Genomic DNA, 25,753 nt, shown 5'->3' with positions numbered 1-25,753 from the left:
GGAATCTTCTAATTAATTCAATTCAGTAACAATGGGGCAAGTATTGGCTAAAAAGCATTAGATTTTGTTGCAAAAGGACTGAGAAAAACAAGTTAGAAAAAAATACAGTAATTTTTCAATTACCCTCCTTAGAGAGGTAAAAAGATCATAGTTGAATAATCAATCATGTTAAAAGAGCAGTTAAACTTCCAAAGTACTTTTTCTGCTTCCTCTTTTCCAATATTTCTTAAGTATCTTTGTCAGTAGCTACTCATTACTTATGCTAAGACCAACAGAATTGATGTGACTTTTTTCACAGATATGAGAAAAATAAGACAAATAAGAGCTATCATTTTCAGCATTTCAGTTCAGTTCAGTCACTCAGTCGTGTCCGACTCTTTGTGACCCCATGAATTGCAGCACGCCAGGCCTCCCTGTCCATCACCAACTCCCGGAGTTCACTCAGACTCCAGCCATCTCATCCTCGGTCATCCCCTTCTCCTCCTGCTCCCAATCCCTCCCAGCATCAGAGTCTTTTCCAATGAGTCAACTCTTCGCATGAGATGGCCAAAGTACTGGAGTTTCAGCTTTAGCATCATTCCTTCCAAAGAAATCCCAGGGCTGATCTCCTTCAGAATGGACTGGTTGGATCTCCTTGCAGTCCCAGGGACTCTCCAGAGTCTTCTCCAACACCACAGTTCAAAAGCATCAATTCTTCGGTGCTCAGCCTTCTTCACAGTCCAACTCTCACATCCATACATGACCACAGGAAAAACCATAGCCTTGACTAGATGGACCTTAGTCAGCAAAGTAATGTCTCTGCTTTTGAATATGCTATCTAGGTTGGTCACAACTTTTCTTCCAAGGAGTAAGCGTCTTTTAATTTCATGGCTGCAGTCACCATCTGCAGTGATTTTGGAGCCCCAAAAAATAAAGTCTGACACTGTTTCCACTGTTTCCCCATCTATTTCCCATGAAGTGACGGGACCAGATGCCATGATCTTCATTTTCTGATTGTTGAGCTTTAAGCCAACTTTTTCACTCCCCTCTTTCACTTTCATCAAGAGGCTTTTTAAGTCCTCTTCACTTTCTGCCATAAGGGTGGTGTCATCTGCATATCTGAGGTTATTGATATTTCTCCCAGCAATCTTGATTCCAACTTTTGTTTCTTCCAGCACAGCGTTTCTCATGATGTACTCTGCATAGAAGTTAAATAAGCAGGGTGACAATATATAGCCTTGACGCACTCCTTTTCCTATTTGGAACCAGTCTGTTGTTCCATGTCCAGTATTCAGCAGTAATTGGTATTAATTCAGGATTTATGCTATTCAGTTTAATCTTTACAACAACTTTTCTACCAAAAAATCTGCAGCTTTATTGATATATAATTCACATACCACTAAAACAACTTTTAAAGTATTTTTATACTTTGTTGTCAAGAAAGTGATGCTCAGACAGTGAATTCATTTGTAAGCTTTGTCTTGAAGTTATATCTGTCTAATTTCAAGGTCTGCATTCTTTCTCTTGCACCCCAGTTCCTCTGTTGTCATGAGCCCACCACTGTTTTTGACAGGAGTAATGCAAATACCTGTTAAAATGTTCTAAGAAGAATGATGGATAGGAGATAGGGTCCCAAAAGACAACTGACCAGCAATTATTTATTTTCCCTTAGGGGCTGAGGTCAGGGTCTCAAACCATCTGAATATAGGAGAAGCTTCTGGAATAGGCCTAGTTGGAGAAATTATTTCTATATGCACAGGAATAATAGGAAGGAGGGATCAGAGGAAAAGAAAGAGAATCAACTGGTCCTGACACTTTTTATATAGTACTTTAACTATTAAAGCAGCACTATCAATGTGGGCTCATTAATAACAACAACAACAATACTTATTATTAGTATTCATTTTTTACAGATGATAAACAGAGTCACAGGATGTAAGTAACTTTCCTTAGTTTATACCCAGGGGTCCAAAACAAGAGAATTCTAACTTCAAAGCCTCAATTCTTTGTATTTTGCAGAAATGCATTCACACATAAAAACAGAAACAAACACTGCTGATAGGGGAAAACTACTGAGATCTCATAATGTCAAGTACTCTATAAAGTGGTAGAGTTTTACAGGGTGTAAAACATAAAAGAAAACAAATACAGTGTTAGTCTCAGGGTCCTGAAAAGGGCTGTGCAAGTCAAAGACCTACAGGTTCAGCCCCCTTAATCGCAATAATTCTACTCTAGCTCCACCCTTTCAGAATCAGTACTTGACCTCTGTACCTTGTAAAGTAAAAATTAAAAATAAATAAATAAATTTAAAAAAAAAAACTGAGAGACTTCTCTTGCACTGAACAATGCAAAAAAATATTGCTTAAGGTCATTTAGACAGTCAAAATCATATCCAGGAGCTCATGCAACAGTTAAACTTGTTCAGTTACCTACCAGCTCTCTGAAAGTGTCACCTTAATTTATTCACTTGTTTTGTTTTCTTTTTTTTTTTTAACTGAAGAATGATATATACTTACTTGTTTAAGTGCATTGTATTATTTGAGTATTTGTAAGCAGTCTTCAATTTTTTTGAAATCAAGAAAAATTGTGTGTGTGCATAAGGAAGATATATTTCTTAAACTTAAGAGACATATTACTAGGAATATTATATGGCAGCAACAGACATTTGATAACACCTTCATTAAATGTTTTCCACAGTAAAAGTACTAACTTTGTTCTTTGACTCAGAAGGTTAGTATCCATGTTTCTATGTGGGAGCATTAACATAGCTATGATCTCAGGAAGATTTCAGCCGATGTCCTAACTGTAATATGCAGAGGTAGAGTGATCTGTTCAGGTCTGCGATTTAGCCACTTCTCTTAATTGCACAAGTGGGAGTGAATCCCATCTTTAGCTTAGCCGATTGTTTAGATCAAGAGATAATGCTTCTCTGGATCCTCATCAAGAACTGGAGCATATAAATCTGTGTGGGTTGAAATGTGTAAACAGAAACTCAGTTGAGAGAAACTAAGTAGAGTGGGCTTTACTGGACCCGATGATCTGTGCTGCCCTTTTGTAACCTAACATTCTTCTATTAGGACGGGGAAATAAATAGCTGCTTAGCTGGAACCCCTGCTCTCTATCCAATTTGACAGAATTGCCCTGGGAGAGATGCCATCAACACATGTTAAGAGAGAATTCCATGATGGAGACTCACACTGTTCAGCATATACTAAAGGGTGGGCCAAAGGTGTCCTTCCTAGCAGTTACAAGGTCCCCAACACTCCCAGTGATGTTGATGCTTCCGGTAAGTGGTTTGTTTGTATCAAATGCTCACTGTGTAGCTGTAACTAGGAATGTTTTCCTTATTGTAGTCTCTATGAGAAAGTGGAGAGACAAATTTTTGGTCTATTGCTAATAATATACTGGAACTTACAGCATGATGTTGGTAAAATTATTTATTTTTATTTTCCTACCAACTCTCTGCAAGTATCACCCTAATTTATTTGCTTATATATTTTATTTTTTACTGAAGAACAACACACACTTACTTGTTGGGTAACTGCATTGTGCTATTTGAGTATTTGTAAACATTTTCAAATTCTTTTTTAAACCAAAGTGTGTGTATGCATACACACACAAAACACACACACACAGCCCTCTTAAAATGAACATACTGAAAGGACTTCAAATTAATAAAACAAATGTTTACTGATTATCAATTATGTGCTTAGATTAATATTAAATACTGATGATTTATAATGAATATTTATAAGAAGTATATAATACTCTGTGAAACACTTCTCTCTCCATGGATTAGCTTCTGAACTTTTGAAAGGTTTCTGACCATTTTTTAAGTGTTGGTTACATAGTTCTGCTCTCTGAAGTGAAAGACAGGATGTTGCAAGAATGAGATAAAGTCAGGATGAGTAGAACTAACTTTGCCAAGGAAGTGATCTCTTGCCTTAGCTAAATGTCCTACCTAAAAAGTCCTTGTTTGGTAGGAGGTACAGTGCATGAGGCTGGAGACCACTTTATTTTATTCTCCTTGAATTAAACTTTTTATTATTTTTGGTTCAAAGTCTTAAAATCTAAGCCATTGTTACTTTTGACATCATATAGCATCAGAAGTTTAAAAGATCTATGTGTTGTTCTTATAGAACTCATGGAAATGGCTAGAAATATTCTCATACTCTCCTTCTCACAGAGTTCAATCAGGAGGTGAGAGTTTGATTTTTGCCCCTACCAGTGATGATCCTGGTATCCTGGGCAACTCATTTAACCTCTCTTCAGCTCAGTTTTACCATCTGCAAAATGAGCATTCTTTGTCTAAAATAATGCTTTTCTCTTTTCTTCATGGTCACTTGTAACTGCAGTCACTTGCATTAGTTCTGAAGGCTGAAAGTTGCCAACTGCATGAGCCACTCCATAATTTGCAATGCCCAGTGCAAAATGAAAATATGGAACCCCTTGTTCAAACATAGTACTTCAAGATGGCAACAGCAGAGTATTAGACCAAGCATGAGACCCTGCTGAGAATGGGACCCTGGTTCATACATTCTTCTTGTGGGTCCTGCTAACTGGGTGACAATCTTTTGGGGTCAAGATTGTGACTTGATGATACTCTCCAGCAACAAGCCCGGGCATAGCCTCTCATCTTACTTCCTTGTTCTGACCAATGGATAGGAAGCATAGTGTAGGGTTCAAAAGCTTGTTCTCTAGAATCATTTATCCCTAAGTTCAAACAATGGCTTTGCTGTTTAGTACCTACATAATTTTGGGCAAATAAACTCCCAAAGCTCAATTCCCTTATCTTTAGAACCAACTTTCTAGTGTTGTTGCAAGTTACAAATGAGAAAATTCATGCATGGCATTGAGGATAATAATAATAATAGCTCTGATTATGAATTGTTGTTGTTGTTTAGTCTCTAAGTCGTGTCTGACTCTTGTGATGCCATGGACCATAACCCACCAGGCTCCTCTATCCATGATATTTTCCAGTCAAGGATATTGGAGAGGGTTACTATTTCCTTTTCCACTTATTATGGATATGTTTTATTATTTTGCATGTCTGAAGTATTCCTTTTGTGTATTTGTTTAGAGTCCTTTACACTTTCTGTTTCAGACTATGGTTCCTAGGAAGGTTTCTTGGCTACATCATGAAGCTGAACATAAAACAGTTTCCATTCTACTCTTTTTCTGTTTCTGATTTGTACTTGCTAATATGATGTTATCCTGCATAATTATTGTAATCTACCAAAACTTCAGCTCTGCCAGTGATGGAAGGGTGGTAAGAGAAAAAGGACATGCTGGAAATCTTGACATGGTTATATTAACAATATGATGTATTGATAGAATGTTTTGAGTCACAACAATCGGAGGCATCATAGAAATGATTGTCTATTACTAATACTGCCTAATGCACCAGGGTCCCTGCTGCCCTTCCTGGAGAAGAGCCTAAAGCTATTTTTCTTAGGAAAAGTGACAGCTGATATTTTCCCTGTCAGGTCTTTTAAATCTTTGATCATGATTACCAGAGGTAACACTCAAAACCATTAGTCCAAAAACATTAAACCATTAGTGATGGTTTAATGACTAATGGTAAGAATATATATCAATCAAAATTGCCAGTATACAGTCAGAAGGTGCCCAGGGGTTAATATCCAGTGAGACCATACACATGATGAAAACATCCAGTGAAATCACAGCAGGCAAGCATCATCACAGTTATTTCTTTTGCTTATAGTTCTTTTGTGTTCCATTGAGACTTTTTATACCAGTTGCATTTTCAGGAAAATGCAAAATTATTTAGGTAGGTTTGGCCTTTTGGGAGTGAAGTCCACTAATCCAATAATTGCTCTTCTGACATTTTACATGTACTGTCACCTATAAGAGTTATAGCCTAGATGGAAGTATTTTTAATATCACATAGGTCAAGAATTAAATGCAGTAGAGATCATAGAAATATAAAGGAGACCTGAGATATTCAAGGATAAGTTGGAAAATACTTTGAACCTACTTGGTTTAGATGGCTAAAAATAGCAATCTTCCCTGTATAATGACTAGCATAAACCTAACAACTTCAAATGAATGCATTTTAAAGGAGTAATTCTTTTAAATGATACTGCTTCCCAGGTTACTCTTGGAAACACTGCCCCCCTTCTGAAAAAAATCTGTAATCTTTTACTAAGTTATACAGTTAGTAAATTTCCTAAGTCATTTAAGGCCTAATTGAAACAGTAAAATAAATGAAGGTCAAAACTTTACTCATTGGTTCTTTAAGAAAAAAAAAGGTAGATCATGTAGAGTCAGAATAATTGTGTTGTAAAAGCATACTGGCAAGAGCATGTCCCCAGTTAAGTTAGCCAAGTACTAGATTGTTCTTTTCCTACTTACTCATTCCAAAAAAGACTGACTCACGCTTCTTTAAATGAAATTTAAAATTTCCTGTTTCTGACAGCAATTGCAACTGAGTATAAAGTTTAACTTGAAGAAAACACAAGGAAATAAATGATAAATGTGTCTAGTGCTATTTGCACCTGTGTAAACATGCACTACCCTCTGCATGCCGGCACCATGTTCCTTCCAGTCAAGAGCTTTTCCCTTATACTGCCTGTCCCTGTATTTATAGGAAAAGAATTCCAGATTTAGGAGAAGGTCCAGTGAGGTGTGTGTGCATGTGTGTGTATGTATGTGTGTTATCCTGTGTGTGTGTTCATACAGAAAGAAAATTACAAGAAGAAAGATCTGTTGAGGGGTAGTGGGAACAGCCAGAAGATAGGAGAGATCTACTGGGAAAGAAATCAGCAGGGTGGTTTTTAGAAAGTGATTCTTAAAATGTGTCCTCTGCATCCCCAGAACCACTATGTCCCACTTGGCCACTTCCTTAGAAAAGCAAATTCTCAAGTGCAACCCCAGCCCTTCTGTTAACAGATTAGAAGCGCTGATGGGGTGGCTTTAGCAAACTGTTTTGTTTGGTGTTTGTTCAAACCTTCCATGTCATTCTAGTGGGGTTGCATTTTACAACTACTGGCTTGAATGACAGTGAAGATCTTCTTAGGTGACTGGAGAAGAGGACTACTCTACAAAAAATTCCAGCACAACCACCTTGTTCCTTTGTGAGGAGTTATGATCCTACAGGAGCATAATGTCATAAGGCATCATTCCTGGTTCTTACATGGTTGAGATATTCTCACTGTATTCCATTGGGTTATAATTATGTTTTACATCAAGGGTTATTTGCTACTAAATAATCCTTGGTATAAATTATTCCTTTCTGTCTTTTTTCTGTAAGAAATTAAAGAGTTTAGGTAGATTTCTGTCTAAACTGGTTTTCCTTTTAAAATGTACTTTATCTTTTTGAAAAATACTTTTTTATATTTAAGTATTTTTCCCCATTTTAATTTGCTTAATTTTACTGAAGGATGTGAACTTAGTTTTCCTGTTTTAAAGTTTTGACTACACTATTTCAAAGTGTTCTAAGGATTTTAGTATTGGACATTACATTTGGCAAAATCAACCAGAGAATTTTGAGAATGTGCCAAGAAACGAGGTTCAGTATAAAAGGCACATAAAATTCTGCTTTTCACCAAAACTTTCCATGTGGCTTTACCTGTTAGAGAAAAAAACTGCTATTGCACCATATTTTAATGAGATAATTTTTGCATTTGCTTATACACCATGTTTGGAAAATATGACCGCTTTTTCCTTTTCTTTCTCCACCTTCCTTTTCTTTGGCCGTGCCACACAATATGTGGGGTCTTAGCTGCCCAGTCAGGGATTGGACCTGCTTCCCCTCCACTGAGAGCATGGAGGGAGTCTTAACCAGTGGACTGGCAGGGAAGGTCCTCCTTTTTCTTTTCTTGTCCTTCCTCCCCTATTTTCCTTTCTCCTTTTTATTTTTTTCTTTTATATCAGAAAAGGCTTTTTATTTCTTAAAAAAAGTTTTTGAAATAAAATGTCAAGAACTTGAAAGTAATGTATGGCAAAAAAGACGAGAGGTGAAGGAGGTGTGGTTAACAGATGGACAACAGAAAGCAAGGTTAAGCAACAGTGGAAACTGGAACTGCAAGGTAGGATAGTCTCAGAATAGAATGTTGGGAATCTTGAGTCTGAGAAGGGGTATATGGCAGCTTGCATTATGGAGTGTATGGGATAGCTGTAATGTGCATGGGTAATTATGACTGGTCAGCCACTCACCAGCTATTTGATCTTGTAGGTTACTTATGTCCCATGTCTAAGATTCACTTTTGGACTCTATGAAATCTGATTTAATATACCTATTTTTCAGTGTTGTCATAGGTCTCAGAGAAAACATATATGTAAAGAAAGATGAAGCTCAGCAATGCCATACTCAGTTAGTACATACTGATACTTTTACTTGTAATTCATCTGTTTTCATAGTTGCATGATACTCCATTGTATTATAACACCACAGTTTATTAACTTATATAGCAAAGGATATTTTGATTGATTCTAGTTTTTTGATAAATATATAAAGAACATTCTTATATATTTCTTTTAATGAACATATGCAAGATTTACTAGAAACAAATAACTGGAATTAAAATTGCTAGGTACCAGCATCCCAGGTGGCGCTAGTGGTAAAGAATGCACCTGCAACCCATGAGGCCTGGGTGGGAAAGATCCCTGGAATAGAAAATGGCACCCCATTTTTGTCTGGGAAATCCCATGGGCAGAGGAGCCTGGCAGGCTACAGTCTATAGGGCCGCAAAGAGTCGGACAGGACTGATTGCACACACGCACACACACACCCCGTAAGCATCTTTCCTAGATAATACTAGATTGATTTCTAAGTGGTTGTGCTTATTGACGCTTCCACTAGGAGTATATAAAAATTTGCTGTGCTCCTCATCTTTTCCAATAATTAGTGTTGCCAGATTTTAAAACTTTTCCAAATTTCATGGTTGATTATTGTATCTCATGTGGCATCCCTGATTACGTTTCCCTGATTACTGATAAATTGAGCATATTTTAATATATTTATTTGATATTAACAAGAGGTGGCAAGAATACACAGAAGAACTATACAAAAAAGATCATAATGACCCAGATAACCACGATGGTGTGCTCATTCACTTAGAGCCAGACATCCTGGAGTGCGAAGTCAAGTGCGCCTTAGGAACGATCACCATAAACAAAGCTAGAGAAGGTGATGGAATTCCATCTGAGCTGTTTCAAGTCCTAAAAGATGATGCTGTTAAAGTGCTGCACTGAATATGCCAGAAAATTTGGAAAACTCACAAGTGGCCACAGGACTGGAAAAGGTCAGTTTTTGTTTCAATCCCAAAGAAAGACAATGCCAAAGAATGTTCAAACTACTGCACAATTGCACTTATCTCACACACTAGCAAAATAATGCTCAAAATTCTCCAAGCTAAGCTTCACCAGTACTTGAACTGAGAATTTCCGGATATTCAACCTAGATTTAGGAAAGGTAGAAGAACCAGAGATCAAATTGCCACCATCCATTGGGTCATAGAAAAAGCAAGAAAATTCCAGAAAAGAACATCTGCTTCATTGACTGCACTAAAGCCTTTGACTCTGTGGATCACAACAAATTGTGGAAATTTCTTCAAGAGGTGGGAATACCAGACCACCTTACCTGCCCTGAGAGACCTGCATGCCGATCAAGAAGCAACAGTTAGAGAACAGGGTGGCAGAGGAATAGGTGGACATGGAGTACATCTCTCTCCACAGATACAAATAGGAACACACCTTCAGACACAGAAGTGCATGGAGAACACCAGGTGAGAGGGGACAGGAGTACCTGACCAGTGGAAAAGAATATATAGAATCATGCAAAACTCAGTAGGATGAAGGAACTAGGGGGGAAAACAGGAATGTTAGTAGGACTGGACCTGCCCTCGTTGGGTGGGGGAACTGAAGCAGGGGTCTGATCCCCATGTTGGGGCAATTGTCTGAGTTAGAGGAGAAACATTTAAGGCTGAGAGTGAAACAGCTGTTCTGTGGCAGCCTAAATGAAATGAGAATCAGACAGTCCTTGCTGCAGCCATATGTACCCTGGACAGGAACGCTGGTCCCCTGGAAGGCACAGTGGCTGGGAGCTGGAGTTTAGGGATTGCGGGGCAATCCCAGGGCGAGGGCTGCTGTTGACTCCAGAGAGATGGATTGAGGGGATATAAGGGAGGAGATCATGGTGGGAAATGGCTGTGGAAGAAAGCCAGGCAGCCATGGAAGCAAGGCGATGCTGCTGAGTCACACATAGTGGGTAGAAACATCACCATAGCCTTTCTCTCTCCACACATCAGCACCGGCAGCTGAACAACAGAGAGGCTGGCCCATCAAACACCTGATGCATTGAACTACAGAGTAGGACCCCACCCAGGGTGCTCCTTTAAGTGACTGATGCACCAATCTACAGAGTAAACCCCAGTCAGGGGGGCCCCTCTATGTGCCTGAAAGGGCGGAGCTACAAAGACTGACCAAAGAGGCCTTCTGATTGCCAGCTACAAGAGGCTCAAAAAAGACTCTGATAGAGCTGTAACTCCTGCAGCAGAGGCAGTGCATGTCCCTGCACACTTGGCTCCACCAGGGTCCCTGCAAGCCAAGCAGCTGCTCCACTTTCATACTCAGCTCTCACTGGGGCTGAGCTGCCACAGGCAAAAAAATTCTTGTGTCTATGCACACAGGGTTGCTTCAGTTGTGTCTGACTCTCTGCCACCCTGTGGATTGTGGCCTGCCAGGCTTCTCTTTCAGAGAAGGGGTTCTCCAGGCAAGAATACTAAACGGTATTGGCCAATACTGGTTGCCATACTCTTCTAGAGCACTATATTTCCTGCTGCCCTCGCTGTCAGCCCCTTTGAGTACCTGGTGCTGCCAGAACCCCTGGGAACCAAGCAGCTGCACCACCTCCGCACCTGGCCGTCACAGAGGCAAACCCAAGTCCTCCAGGGCAGCCTCAGGAGCTAAACCCCAGTGAGTGACCCTCATGGAGAGGTGGAAATAAAACCACAGTTGAAACCCATGGGCAGTGTGGCTAAGGAAGAAGACCCAAAACCTTCAAAACAGCTGTACAAGCTGCAGATTAAATCCACATGATCAACTGGGCAGACTTTGTGTCTATGGAATATATAAAAGGCCATTGAGAGCTCCCACAAAAGAAAATGCAGTAGCTCTGATAGCTGTGGACATTGAAGGCAAGACACACAGGAGTAGGACCAGATTAAAATCTGAGCTGCCCCCACAGCAGGTCCAGAGATCAGCACAGTATTGGAGGGCATCCTAGGGAGGTGAGCTGGACTGTGACTTCCAGCGAGGGAAAGGACTCAGACAGCAGTGACTCAAGAAAAACATTTACTATTCTTATTTTTTGAGTTGTTCTGTAGATTCTTTTCGATATTTTTTTCTTTTCCTTTTCCCCCCTTCTGTTGTAGTTGTCAATTTTATTGGCACTAAGAAATCCAATTAAGTTTTTGAGCTTTTTTTTTTTAGTCACATTTTTATTGTTATAAACCTCTGCTTGTACATTGGGCTTTTGCAGCTGTGGAGGTTTCCTTTTGTATTTTTCTTTTTTCTTTTTTAAATTTTAATGTTTAAGCCTATTATTATTTTTTTCTGCATTTATTCCTTTGTTTCCTTTTCCTACTGTTCTTTTCCTCTTGCAGTTAATCTTTAACATATATAACTCTTCTTTATCTACCTCTATTTAACTTTGCATATCTACTTTTTCTTTCCTTTCCTTCTCTCCTTTCCTCTCAACAGATTTGTTAGTTTTATTTTGATTGCTTCATTCCCCAATTGGCACCTTGCTTTAGTTTTGTCTTCCAGTTTGTGCTTTAGTTTCATTCTGGTAGATGTAATTTTTGGTTTCCTTTGTTCACGGGGTCCATCTATTTTTACTTTATTTTTGCTGGACTGTTTTGATTTTGCTTATGGGTATATATGTATACATGTATATTCAGTTACACTTTTTATTGTTGTTATAAACCTCTGCCTCTTCATTGGGCTTTTGCAGTTCTGTAGAGTTTTCCTCTATTTTTTTCTTTTTTCTTTCTTCTTCTGATTTTTCTTTTTCACTCTTTTTTATAATTTTAATTTTTAAACCTGTTATATTTTTTCTACATTTATTCCTTTATTTTCCTTTCCTACTATTCTTTTCCCCTTGCAGTTAATCTTTTTTTTTTTCTATTTGAATAGATGTTTTTAATTCTAGCTTTTATGACAAACCAAACCTGTAGGATTTATATATGCTATGAGTTTGAAATACATGAAAATTCTAAGGTACACTATAATTTATCCCCCCTTTTAAATTAATTTAAATTTAATTTTATTATCCCTAAGTTTAAAATAATAAGCAAATCAAATAACCTCATTAAATGGCCACTTTTAGTTTCTTTTTTAATGTATACAAATCTACCTCTATTTAATTTTGCATATCTGTTCTTTCTTTTCTTTCTTTCCTTTTCCCTCAACATATTTGTTAGCTTTGTTTTCATTTCTTTATTTCCCACTAAGCACCTTGCTTTAGTTTTGTTTTCCAATCTGTGCTTTAGTTAGTTTTGTTCTTAACTGGTAAATATAATTTTTGATTTCCTTTGTTCTCTGCATCAATCTACTGTACTTTATTTTTGTTGGGCTGTTTTGACTTTGTTCATGGGTGTATCTGTATATCCCATTATTTTAATTATTATTTGCCTGATTTTGTAACTGCCATTTATCTGGAGTTCATCATTGGTTTCTTGTTTTTGGATATTTGTTTTAATCTCATTTAATGCCATAACAAACCACTTGTGGAATCTTTGTTCCTGAGCAGATATCAAGCCCTGAGCCTTTGGAGTGGAAGCACTGACTCCAAGACCCTAGACTACCAGAGAACTAACCCTGGGGAGTATCAAATAGTGAGAACTCACACAAAGGAAATCACTTGAATACAAGACCTGGCATCACCCAACCACCAGTAGCAGCCTGTGCAGGACACCTCATCTGAACAACAAACAAAACAAGAATACAAACCCAATCATCAACAGACAGGAGTACCACCTCACTCAGCCTTGCCCATCAGAGGAAAAACAAACAAACAATCAAACAAACAAAATCTCAGCACAAATCTCACCCTATACAAAGCTTACACAAACCACTGGAGCAACCATAGGAGGGCAGAAACCAAAAGGAAGAAAGAATTCAACCTTCTTCAAGGAAAGAATTCAATTTTCTTTGAAGCCTAGGAAAAGGAGACCTCAAACACAATAACTTAAAAAAAAAATAAATAATGAAAAGGCAGAGAAATACTGCACAAGTGAAGGAACAAACTAGAAGCACAGAAGTCTAAATAAATGAAGAGGAAATAGGGAAACTATCTGAAAAACAATTCAGAATAATGATAGTAAAGATGATCGAACACCTTGAAAACAAAATGGAGAAAATGCAAGAATCAATTAACAAAGAATTAGAAGAATTAAAGAATAAACACAGAGACAAACAGCACAATTACTGAAATGAAAAATACTCTAGCAGGAATCAATAACAGACTGTCTGAAACAGAAGAACGAATCAGTGAGGTGGAAGATAAAATGGTGGAAATAACTTCTGAAGAGCCGAATAAAGTAAAAAGAATGAAAAGAACTAAGGCCCATTTCAGAGACCTCTGGGACAATATCAAACACACCAACATTCAAATTATAGGTGTCCCAGAAAAAAGAAGAGGAAAAGGGTATGAGAAAAATTTTAAGAGATTATAGTTAAAATGTCCACAACATGGAAAAGAAAATAGTCCATCAAGTCCAAGAGGCACAAAGAGTCCCACACAGGATAAACCCAAGGAGAAACACATACTAATCGAACTAACAAAGACTAAACACAAAGAAAGAATATGAAAAGCAACCAGGGAAAAGCAACAAGTAACACATAAGGGAAACCCCATACACTTAACAGCTGATCTTTCAGCAGAAGCTCTGCAGGCCAGAAGGAAATGGCAGGATATATTTAAAGTATAGAAAGGGAAAAATCTACCTGGCAAGGAAAAATGTACTTGGCAAGGATCTCATTCAAATTTGATGGAGAAATAAAAAGTTTTTCAGACAAGCAAAAGTTAAGAGAATTCAGTACCACCAAACCAGCTTTACAGCAAATGTTAAAGGGACTTATATAGTCAAGAAATACAAGAAAAGAAAAAAGATTTACAAAATCAACCCTGAACAATTAAGAAAATGGCAATAGGAATATATATATATGTATAATTACTTTAAATGGCAATAGGAATATATATATATAATTACTTTAAATGTAAATGGATTAAATGCTCCAACCAAAAGACACAGGTTGGCTGAATGGATACAAAAAGAAGACCCATATATATGCCATCTGCAAGAAACCCACTTCAGACCTCAAGACACATATAGACTGAAAGTGAGAGGATGGAAAAATACATTCCATGCAAATAGGAAGCAAAAGAAAGCTGGAGTAGCAATCTTCATAGCAGACAAAATAGACCTTAAAGATTACAAGAGAAAAGGAAGGACACTGCATAATGATCAAGGGATCAATCCAAGAGGAAGACATAACAATCGTAAATAACTATGCACCCAACCTAGGAGCACCTCAATACACGAGAAAAGCACTAACAGACATAAAAGGAGAAATTGACAGTAACACAATAATAGTAGGAGATCTTAACACCCCACTCACACCAATGGACAGATCATCAAAACAGCAAATTAATAAGGAAATGGAAGTCTTACGTGATACATTGGATGAGGTGGATCTCATTGATATCTTCAGGACATTCTATCCAAATGCAGAGAATACACCTTCTTTTCAAGTGCACGTGGAACATTCTCCAGGATAGACCACATCTTTGGTCACAAATCAAACCTCAGTAAATTTAAGAAAATTGAAATTGTATCAAGCATCTTCTCAGACCATAATGCTATGGGACTATATATCAATTACAAGAAAAAAAAAAACTGTAAGAAACACAAACACATGGAGATTAAACAACACATTTCTAAATAATCCAACAGATTACTGAAGAAATCAAATGAGAAATCAAACAATTTTTAGAAGCAAATGACACTGAAAAAAAAAAACAACTCAAAACCTATTGGATGTAGCAAAAGCACTTCTAAGAGGAAAGTTTATAACAATACAATACTGCCTCAAGGATAAAATAAAACATCGAATAGACAACCTAACTTTAAACCTGAAACAACTGGAAAAAGAACAGAAAGAAAAAAAAAATAATAGAAGGAAAGAAATCATAAAGATCCAAGGGGAAATAAATGAAAAAGTAATGAAAGAAACAATAGTAATGATTAATAAAACTAAAAGCTGGTTCTTTGAGAAGATAAACAAAATTGACAAATCTTTAGCCAGACTCATCAAGAAAAAAAAGAGAGAAGAATCAAATCAACAACATTAGAAATGAAAAAAGAGGTTACAAGAAACAATGCAGAAATACAAAGGCTTATAAGAGACCATTATGAACAACTATATGGCAATAAAATAGACAAACTGTAAGAAATGGACAGATTCTTAGAAAAGTTCAATCTTCCAAGACTGAACCAGGAAGAAATAGAAATTATGAACAACCCTGTTAGAAGCACTGAAATTGAAGCTGTGATCAAAAATCTCCCAAAAACAAAAGCCCAGGATCAGATGGCTTCACAGGAGAATTCTGTCAAACATTTAGAGAAGAGCTAATGCCTATCCTTCTAAAACTCTTTCAAAAAATTGCAGAGGAAGGAACACTTCCAAGCCATCACCTAAAAGGAGTACGTCAAGGCTGTATATTGTCACCCTGCTTATTTAACTTCTATGCAGAGTACATCATGAGAAACGCTGGACTGGAAGAAACACAAGCTGGAATCAAGATTGCTGGGAGAAATATCAATAACCTCAGATATGCAGATGACACCACCCTTATGGCAGAAAGTGAAGAGGAACTAAAAAGCCTCTTGATGAGAGTGAAAGAGGAGAGTGAAAAAGTTGGCTTAAAGCTCAACATTCAGAAAACGAAGATCATGGCATCCAGTCCCATCACTTCATGGGAAATAGATGGGGGAAAAGTAGAAACAGTGTCAGACTTTATTTTGGGGGGCTCCAAAATCACTGCAGATGGTGACTGCAACCATGAAATTAAAAGACGCTTACTCCTTGGAAGGAAAGTTATGACCAACCTAGATAGTATATTCAAAAGCAGAGACATTACTTTGCCGACTAAGGTCCGTCTAGTCAAGGCTATGGTTTTTCCTGTGGTCATGTATGGATGTGAGAGTTGGACTGTGAAGAAAGCTGAGCGCCGAAGAATTGATGCTTTTGAACTGTGGTGTTGGAGAAGACTCCTGAGAGTCCCTTGGGCAGCAAGGAGATCAAACCAGTCAATCTTGAAGGAAATCAATTCAGAATATTCTTTGGAAGGACTGATGCTGAAGCTCCAATACTTTGACTACCTGCTGTGAAGAACTGACTCATTAGAAAAGACCTTGATGGTGGAAAAGATTGAAGGCATGAGGAGAAGGGGACGACAGAGGATGAGATGGTTGGATGGCAACACTGACTCAACGAACATAAGTTTGAGCAAGCTACGGGAGATGATGATGGACAAGGAAGCCAGATGTGCTAAACTCCATGGGGTTGCAAAGAGTCAGACATAACTTAGCAACTGAACAACATTCTCCTCTTGCCTTCAATCTTAATATATTTAGGGATTGATTATTTTTGCTTTTTGTGATAAATACTTATTCAGATATTGTTTCAAATTTTTTAGTAATGTCTTATTTTGATGATTGTTCTGTAGAAGTCTTCAATATATGTTGGAATCCAATCCTTTTTTCATCTTCAGTCATATATAATGAAAATATCTTCTCCAGGTTTTTGGCTTGTGTTTTTACGAACAATGTACTTTGGTATATAGGATATCATTCTTTTTTTTTAATGGTTTGCTTTGTGTTTGTGCTTTGCTTAAAAATTGTTTCTAAACAGCATCAAGATAAATCCTTAGACTCTACTTTTAAAATTTTGCTTTTCAGTCTAAATCTCTTAGAATAAATTTTTGCATATGATCAATGTAATTTTTTTCAGCATGAACCATCAATTGTACCATCACTGTTAATTGAATTATCTATTTCCACACTGCTCTGCCTGCCTGTCTCTATCATATATAAATATTAAGTTCTTGTTTGAGGGTGATACTACTTCTGGGGATATTGTGTGTCCTTGGTATATTTTTATTCCAATCCACATTGTCTTACTTAGCACTTATTTCTAATAAATTACGATATCTGGTATCACATATCACTTCTATTATGTCCTTCTGGATTGTCTTGAATAGTCCTTTGCTTTTCTTCATAATTTTCAAAACAGCCTAAGTTACAAACATGTATGTAATATGTGATTTTTCTTGAACTGCATTGAATTTATAGGAGGATTTGGAGAGGATATCTAGTTTAATGATTTTTTTAGTTTTTTAGTCATCAAAAAAGAAATGCCTATTTAGTGGAGTTTCAGCTTACTATTCTTTTTGTTATCCTTGAGTTTTTCATTATTACATTTTTTATAGTATAGTATCCCTAATGCATTTCTAGGTTTTTTTGTTGCTGTTAATCCAGGATCTGAATGTTTTTCAATGGAATATTAATAGCTGTATCAGGATATCTGTCAAGCATCCTACTAGAAGTAGAGCATCTATGCAGAGTATTTTTATATGTAGTTTTCTATTTAAATCTGTGGATTTCTTTGAGTTTGGTTTCTATGCCAACCTGCTTATATTATCTTATAAGAAATATACATACATATATATAACATATATATGCCTATATATTGTTTACTTTGTAGGTGGAATAATGTTAACCAATGAAAAAGCCCATTTTTGGTCAGGAGGAATTTCACGAAGTATGTCTGAAGGAAATCTGTTTGACATGGAAGCCCGAAAATCCTCAAGAAATTGTGATATTACAGGTATAGGAATTTATAATTATTGAATTTTTTTTAATCCATCATGACTAATTATTGGGGGACTACTTCTGAAAAGTGTTACAAACAATTAAGAGAATTGTAAAATCACAACTTTATCATTGAAATACTTACACTATCATTAAAAAGATGTGAACAATAAAATAGTCAAAATAAAATAAAACAGGTAATGATAAGTATTATAAGGAGACAAAGTTCTTTATTAAATGAGCAGTATATGCAGTAAATACAGTGAATTTTGAGGTTAAAGAGACATCTGTAGGTTGCAGTGGGCCAACAAATCCAGTATAAGAGAATTGAATAGATTCTCAGAGGAAATGTAGGTTTTAAGAGCATTTGAAGGTCCTGGATTTGAAGAAAATTGTGAAAATAAAAGAAATGCAGCAATTGTTTTTCAAAATGTATCTTAACATTTTTAATATATGACACTTAAAACTAATTTCAATCAATATATAGTTCTATATATAACAAAAATGTCTGAAAGCTTACTTGAACTCATTTTTTCTATTTTAGCTTTCATTTTCTCTAAAGCAGCCACAATTTTACAAAGTCCACAGAATCATTATCAATATTTATTGAAAAAGTGATCAAATATAATTTGCTCTAAACATAAATATTCAGTATTTTTGAGAGATATAGAAATTCATTATAGTTGATATATAAGTATTTGAATGTGTTGCTGATACTTAAAATATCCACTTTCCAAAGTAGCAGCATATTTCCCTTTTGTGGTGGTAATAAGACTGTTCTTTGCTATTTTAAACTTTAAAAAGCTCAAAGAATTCCGTCAAGTAGTAAATCTAATGGTGGTCTATTTTTTCTGTGCTTATTTTCATGAAATGTTCACTTTTCATGAAAAAAAATTCAACCTGTTAAAATTTATCAATATGAAATTTTCAGAAAATATTCTAAGGAATCCATGCTTGTCTAGTTTGTTATTTTTTTTTTAAATTTTAGCTGTTTATAGATATATTTGATATTTTTCACATATTGAATATTATCAGGAAAGAAAATGTTAAATAAATAATCTAGATGTAATGAGACCAACCACTGTATATTTAGAAAAATCTGGATAATAGACTAAATTATTTTGTTTATTCAGAGGTACTCATTTATGACATATTAAACAAGGCATAAATGTATGTAGTCTGGGTCATTTTCACAAATATGTGTTAAATGATTATTATTGAAATTTCTAAATATTTTTGTTTATAAATCATAGGGTATTAAGATAAAATAATGTTAACATAGAGTCAAAATAACCTGGTCGAACAATTTTTCTTTCCTCTCAACATGAAAATTTGACCGAAATTAACATTGATTTTGTAATACTTATACTGGAAATCAAAGACAAATAAAAATTTTTCAATTTTTAAGCTATAGTAAAACTTAATCTAGGTTGTATCTCAGAATGCCATTTCATCTTTGTTTTGCTTTATTTTGGTTTAAATAACAAGAATGTCCAGATCCAGGTTTGCCTCTTGATTGGCCAGAGGATTTCACACTTCATGGCAATAATGCTTCCAATGCTACAAATCCATTCTGGAATGAACTGTCTGCATCTAACCCATTTTTGGATGATATAACTCAGCTAAGAAATAACCAGAAGAGAGATAATATTTCTATCTTGAAGGAAGATCCTCTTCTTTTTTTTAGAGAAATAGAAACTGGAAACTCTTTTGATTCCTCTGGTGATGAACTTGATGTGCATCAGTTGCTTAGGCAGTCTTCCTCAAGAAAATCTGGAAGATCTAAAAGTGTTTCAGAACTTTTGGACATTTTGGATGACACAGCACATGCCCATGAGAATATACATAACTTTGACCAGATCTTAGAACAAGACTTAGAATGGCTTCGAAATGATCGAGAGGCTTATAAAATGGCTTGGTTAAGTCAGCGCCACCTTGCCCGTTCCTGCCTAGATTTGAGTACAATTAATCAAAGTCCTGGATGGGCCCAAACACAAGTTGCAGAGACTACAGTCATTTGCAAATTAAACCACCAAGGAGGGTCAGTACAATTACCTGAATCAGATATCACTGTTCATGTGCCCCAAGGCCATGTAGCTGTGGGAGAATTCCAAGAGGTTTCTCTAAGGGCTTTTCTAGATCCTCCACAAAAGCTTAACCATGATCTTTCATGCACCATAAGCCCACTGTTGGAAATCATGTTAGGTAACCTCAACACAATGGAAGCCATTTTGCTGGAGATGAAAATTGGGGCTGAAGTGAAAAAGGATCCTTTCAGCCAAGTTATGGCAGAAATAGTGTGTTTACACAGTCTGGATAAAGAAGGCCCTTTCAAAGTATTAAACAACTGCTACATTTATAAAGACACCATCCAGGTCAAGCTAGTAGACTTGAGTCAAGTGATGTATCTAGTGGTTGCTGCACAAACTAAAGGTACTCAATCACCAGCTGCCACCATTTGGGATTATATCCACAAAACCATTTCCATTGGAATTTATGGACCCAAATATATCCACCCCAGTTTCACTGCTGTTTTCACAGTTTGTGGACATAGTTATATGCCAGGAAAGCTTACTATCTCTGATATTAAAAAAGGTGGGAAACCCAACACATCTCCAGTTGTGTTTCAGCTCTGGGGGAAGCATTCCTTCTTACTTGAAAAGCCACAAGATTTAAGTATATCTGTCTTATCATGTGATCCTGATTTTGAAGTAAAAGCAGAAAGAAAAAGGAAAGAAGTTAAGCAAAAGCACTTGCAATCAGGTCAAGTCGTTCATCAGCAATTTTTCTTCTCTTTTGTTGACTCCAGAGAAATGCACTTGTTTGTTTTCTGTGTTCAGGTGGAGCCGTGCAGTGGTAGGCCAGTGACACGGTTCTTTATAACTTCCCCTGATCCCGCTCCGAACCGAAAAAGTCTGTCAAATCTTCCAAGTGATTTGCAGAAGAAGAAGGAAAGCAAATCTTCTCCTTTATTACCAACAGTGCATGTTAAATATCCTACATTTCAAGACAAAAAATTGAACTTTACCAGCTATGGAATAACCCAGAAGACAGTGATAAGACAAAATAAGATTGAATACTTACTTGAATATTTCAAAGGGGACACAGTAGCTCTTCTTGGAGAAGGTAAAGTAAAAGCCATTGGACAGTCCAAAGTGAAAGAATGGTATGTGGGAGTCCTGAGAGGTAAGATTGGACTTTTACATTGCAAAAACATCAGGATGATTGCAAAGGAACAAGTAATGTCTATGTCAGATACTGTCTTCACAACCCAGAATCTTCTTGAACAAATTACTCTTCCTCTTAAAAATCTGACTTACATCTACTCAGTTGTCTTGACCTTGGTGTCAGAAAAAGTGTATGATTGGAAAGTTTTAGCTTATGTCCTAGGCTATTCACATCTGGCACTAGAAGACTTTGATCAGCTACAAGCAGACAAAGAATCAGAAAAAGTTGCTTATGTTGTAAAGAAGTTAAAGGAAGATTGCCATGCAGATAGAAATACCAGGAAGTTTCTTTATGAACTTACTGTGGTGAGTATTGCTTGATCACAGGAATTTACTTACCGTAGATAACTTTATTAACTTGGCAATATTTGTAAGTAAACATATGAGAGTAGTTTGAAAAACTCTCAGTAGTCTCAAGTAAACTGAAGTCACTTCAGAGCTTTGCGTACAAGATCATATAACTAGTGTCTTAGATTTGACATTCAATTGTGATTTTCCCAGAAACTAGGCCCCCAAGGATCATCCTTTAATGGAAGATTAAAGATTCTGTTTGTGCTAAAACATAACAATTAAGAGATCCCTTTTTTTCCCTTTCTTAAATATTTAGATAGCTCTTAAAATATCAGAGGAGTTCCAATTACATGAAAGTAAATAAGACAAAACTGAAACAAAACTACTTAACTTGGGCATTGCTGTAGATTCACTTTTTAGTGTTTTTTAGACATATCACCAATGTCCTTAACTTTAGCAATTTAACATTTGTCTTATGTATGTGGTGCATCACAATCCAAAAGTGATATTGCTAATTCTCTTCTTAATGTTTATGTTTTAATAGGACTCTAAGAATCATGTTTTTTTCAACATAGCATTCACCCCAGTGTAAGGCTCAGCAGAGAACTATAAAAAACATGAAGAACTGTTTTGTCTTACATTTGGATATTCAGTAATTTATAAAAAAAAAAAATCAAGAGCATATTTCTAAAAATGGCTAAAATGTGACTGTATAAATAATAATAATGATATATACCACTTTCCTAAGGATCTCTATATATTTGGCACTGTGCCCAGCACTGTATACATACTCTTTCATTTGGCCATTTTAACCACAATACAGGATAAGTCTAGTTAGTATCTCTATCTTCAAATAAGAGGAAACGGAGTCTTGGGAGGTTGGGCAACTTGCCCAAGATCTGCCAGTTGGTTAGTATCAGAGATGGGATTTGAAATCTTTTTGGTTCCAAAGCCACACATAAAACCACTATATTTCCCTGAAACAAAGTTTTTAACAATGTACATAGGTATATAAAGATATTTAAGTATGTGTATTGATGTGTAGTAAATATCATTATAATTGCAAAACAGGTGCCCTATAAGAGATGAGTGGTTCATGTAAAGTGAGGCAGATTCATGTAGAGGAGTCAAGTTTTAATCGAAGTGCAAAATGGGAGAAAAATTTTTGGCAAGGGGTTTATTCTGTGATGTTAACAATAGCTAACATGATATAGTATATATATATATGTGGGCTTATGGGCTTCCTGGGTAGCTCAAATGGTAAAGAGTCTGCCCGCAGTGTGGGAGCTCTGGTTCAGTCCTGGGGACAAGGGAATGGCAACCCACTCCAGTATTCTTGCCTGGAGAATTCCAGGGACAGAGGAGTCTGGTGGGCTGTAGTTCATGGGGTTGCAAAAAGTCAGGTATGACTGAGCGACTAACACACACACACACACAGATACTCTTCAATTGTTTTTATGATTCTACAGTGATACTGAGAAGGGTGAATTTTTAAAACCCAATATCCAATTAAATAGGTGGTTTTATGATGGTGTGATGCATTTTCACTTAATCCAGGGTATTTACAGTCATTGGCTAATCTACCTGGTTGAAGCTGCACATGCATTTTGCAATAGCTCATGACCTCTCATAGCTTGTGTTCAGCATGGACCCATGAAAGTTTTAACTGAAAATTGCTTTCTTGTTTCTCTTTGTGGCAGAAAAGGTTATATTGACCAAATGGTCTTAAAGTTTAAGCTGGGTTACACTTACTTTATGTTAGTGTATGATAGTTGAGTCACTTTGGTGACTAACTAGACAATGCTGGTGGAGAGCTCGTTTAAGTGAGTATTTCCTACAATTTCATGTTGTGCCTCAGTGGAGGCTTCAAAATTTCTGAAAGGAAAGAGCTAAGGCCTAGTTATCTAACCAGAAGATGATGAAGCATATGGTACAGAGGCTACCTCTTGAAACTTCATTTGTATAGTGAAAAGTGAAAGTGAAAGTCATTCAGTTGCTTCCAACTCTTTGCAACCCCCTGGACTATACAGTCAATGGAATTAAGAGTACCTTTTTCTTGGATTGTATACTTGGGATTCCAGCTTGGAGTAGCTGGAAATGAACTTATAAAGATTGTGGGTAACAATCTCCTCAATCATATCTAGACATTAAGACTGTCTTTATATATTTTGGAATTTGACACTCTAAGCACTTCAGCATCTAATTCAACTTTCATAATGATTTTAGAGGGTTAGGCGGGGTAGTATTACTATCATATCCACTTTAAAAGTCATTAAATAGAGACATTCTGTGATTTATCTAAATTCCTATTCTTTGTGGAGTTGGATTTTAAACTTAGGTTTTATAACTTTAAGTGCAAATTTATTTTCCTTAAAACAAGGAACTGGGATAAACTAAACCCACTCCACAGTTTACTAAAAGCACCCTCAGGGGCCTGCTGTCTCAGCACTGCTTCTCCCTGAGGTCACCACTCCTCTCCATAAATTTACGGGTAAATATAGTCCATGTATAGAGACTATGGGTAGTTCTCCTAATGCATCCATAAGAATGAACATTCCTTGGACTTTAATAGTTGCTTCACTCAGTCATTCATTTTTACTTATTGTTTCATAATGATAGATAAAGCTTTTAAGTGCCATTAAATGATGAAGGACTACTGAACATTTTTATTTGAACAGAAAAGAAATATAGATAAATCTCTTTTACTTTAAAAATATATTCAAGACAAAAGAGAAACTCATAGACTTGTTTGAAACATGCATGGTGACTGACAAAGCTCAATGCTTAATTAAGGAAGAAAAAAAAGTCTGAATTTTTTCTCTTTTGCATTGCTGAAACCTAAGTGTTTTATATTTGATACCTTGTGATTTAAATTTAGCAATAACTACATTGATGGTATGGAGAAGGCAATGGCAACCCACTCCAGTACTCTTGCCTGGAAAATCCCAGGGATGGGGGAGCCTGGTGGGCTGCCGTCTGTGGGGTCGCACAGAGTCGGACACGACTGAAGCAACTTAGCAGCAGCAGCACATTGATGGTAAAGGGAGAGAGTTAATTTTTTTAAGTTATTAATAGCAATAGCTTTGTTGAAGGTTGTTCAAGTTTCTCATTTTTATGCAATACATATAATTCTGGGGAGTTTTAAATCATATTTTGATTAAAAAATTAAATAATGTTTACCAACAGCTGTGTGCTCACTCTAGAAATCCTATAGCCAGTCCCCTGGAAGGAAAGTAATTACTATTTGTATAGTGAATAATCATGGGTTAATAAATTAACTGTTAAAACCTCAGGGTATCTTTGGAAGTGGCTAATTCAACTTCCTCCTTTGGTAATTAAGGATATTAAGAGACATATTAGTTAAGTGGTTTACTTAAGGCCCTATAATTAGTTACCAAGTTAGCCCTGAAACTCCCCTTAATTCTGGTCTAGTTTGTATGCTCTGTACTCTGCTTGTTGGATTCGCTTAAAAGTAAATCAACTCTTTGAATTTTAGAAAACTCAAATATACGTGTGGTGAAAAAAAGGATGCCAGTTTCCAGAATATGTAATAACAAATTTAATTTCTAGATAAAAGTTCAAATTAGTTGCTTTAAGTTATGACATGTAGTTGTTGCTGCAGGCTCTGCTGAAGATTGATTGCCAAGGATTAGTAGTGCATCTTGTCCAGGAGGCTGCTATTCTGACTTCAGCTGTCAAGCTTGGGAAAGGCTGGAGGGAACTAGCTGAAAAGTTAGTGAGACTCACAAAGCGACAAATGGAGGCATATGAAATTCCTCACCAAGGAAAATCTGGAGATGTGGCTGCACAGGTAAGATTTCTGTTCATCTAAGTAGTAAAAAAACTGCAGACAAAGTAAATCAAATGCAGTCAAGAGTCCACTGCATATACTAACTGATTGAGGGAGTGTCCTAAAGGATCCACTCACTGAAGTCACTAAATCTATAACCATTGATGTTATCTGAAATATACACGTCACTCTTTAATGGTATTAAGAACCTTTAAGATATATTGATGTTTTTCCTGCTGGATTGCATATGGCCTTTTATCAAATAAATTGACCAAATGAGATAGTCAGTTGTTATGAAGGGCTATAAGAACTTGAGGCGGAGAAAAGATAAACTTTGAAGGAGCTGGGACCCAGTCAGGACAAGGAAAAGGGACACAATAGTAAGTATTTATCAACTTCAAAAATAGAATTAATCATTGGTGGTAAATAATGTTTGGTGACAAAAAAATTTAAGAGAGTAAATGGTGTGAGGTCGTTGGTAACAATAGCTAGAGAGATCTGTGTGCGTTATCTATCTCCTTCACAATTTTGCATACAGTAACTATAGACATCAAATACAGAATGAC

At 36.4% G+C, this 25,753-nt stretch overlaps 1 protein-coding gene across 2 annotated transcripts in view; it reads left to right on the top strand.

Annotated features, from left to right (window-relative positions):
• MACC1 (MET transcriptional regulator MACC1) overlaps positions 1-25,753 on the top strand; it is an 82,500-nt gene that overhangs the window by 39,318 nt on the left and 17,429 nt on the right. For both annotated transcript variants that reach the window (XM_040260631.1, XM_040260630.1), the window contains exons 2-4: positions 17,773-17,895; positions 19,368-21,412; positions 25,020-25,208. In XM_040260631.1, the coding sequence (XP_040116565.1) occupies positions 17,781-17,895; positions 19,368-21,412; positions 25,020-25,208 (2,349 nt within the window). In that variant the 5' untranslated portion in view covers positions 17,773-17,780. The remainder of the gene's footprint in view (positions 1-17,772; positions 17,896-19,367; positions 21,413-25,019; positions 25,209-25,753) is intronic.

Source organism: Oryx dammah, unplaced genomic scaffold (assembly GCF_014754425.2).
Source record: "Oryx dammah isolate SB20612 unplaced genomic scaffold, SCBI_Odam_1.1 HiC_scaffold_18, whole genome shotgun sequence".
NCBI classification, from domain to species: domain Eukaryota; kingdom Metazoa; phylum Chordata; class Mammalia; order Artiodactyla; family Bovidae; genus Oryx; species Oryx dammah.
Note: the sequence above shows the minus strand (reverse complement) of the source record. Positions and strands in the feature narration are given on the sequence as shown.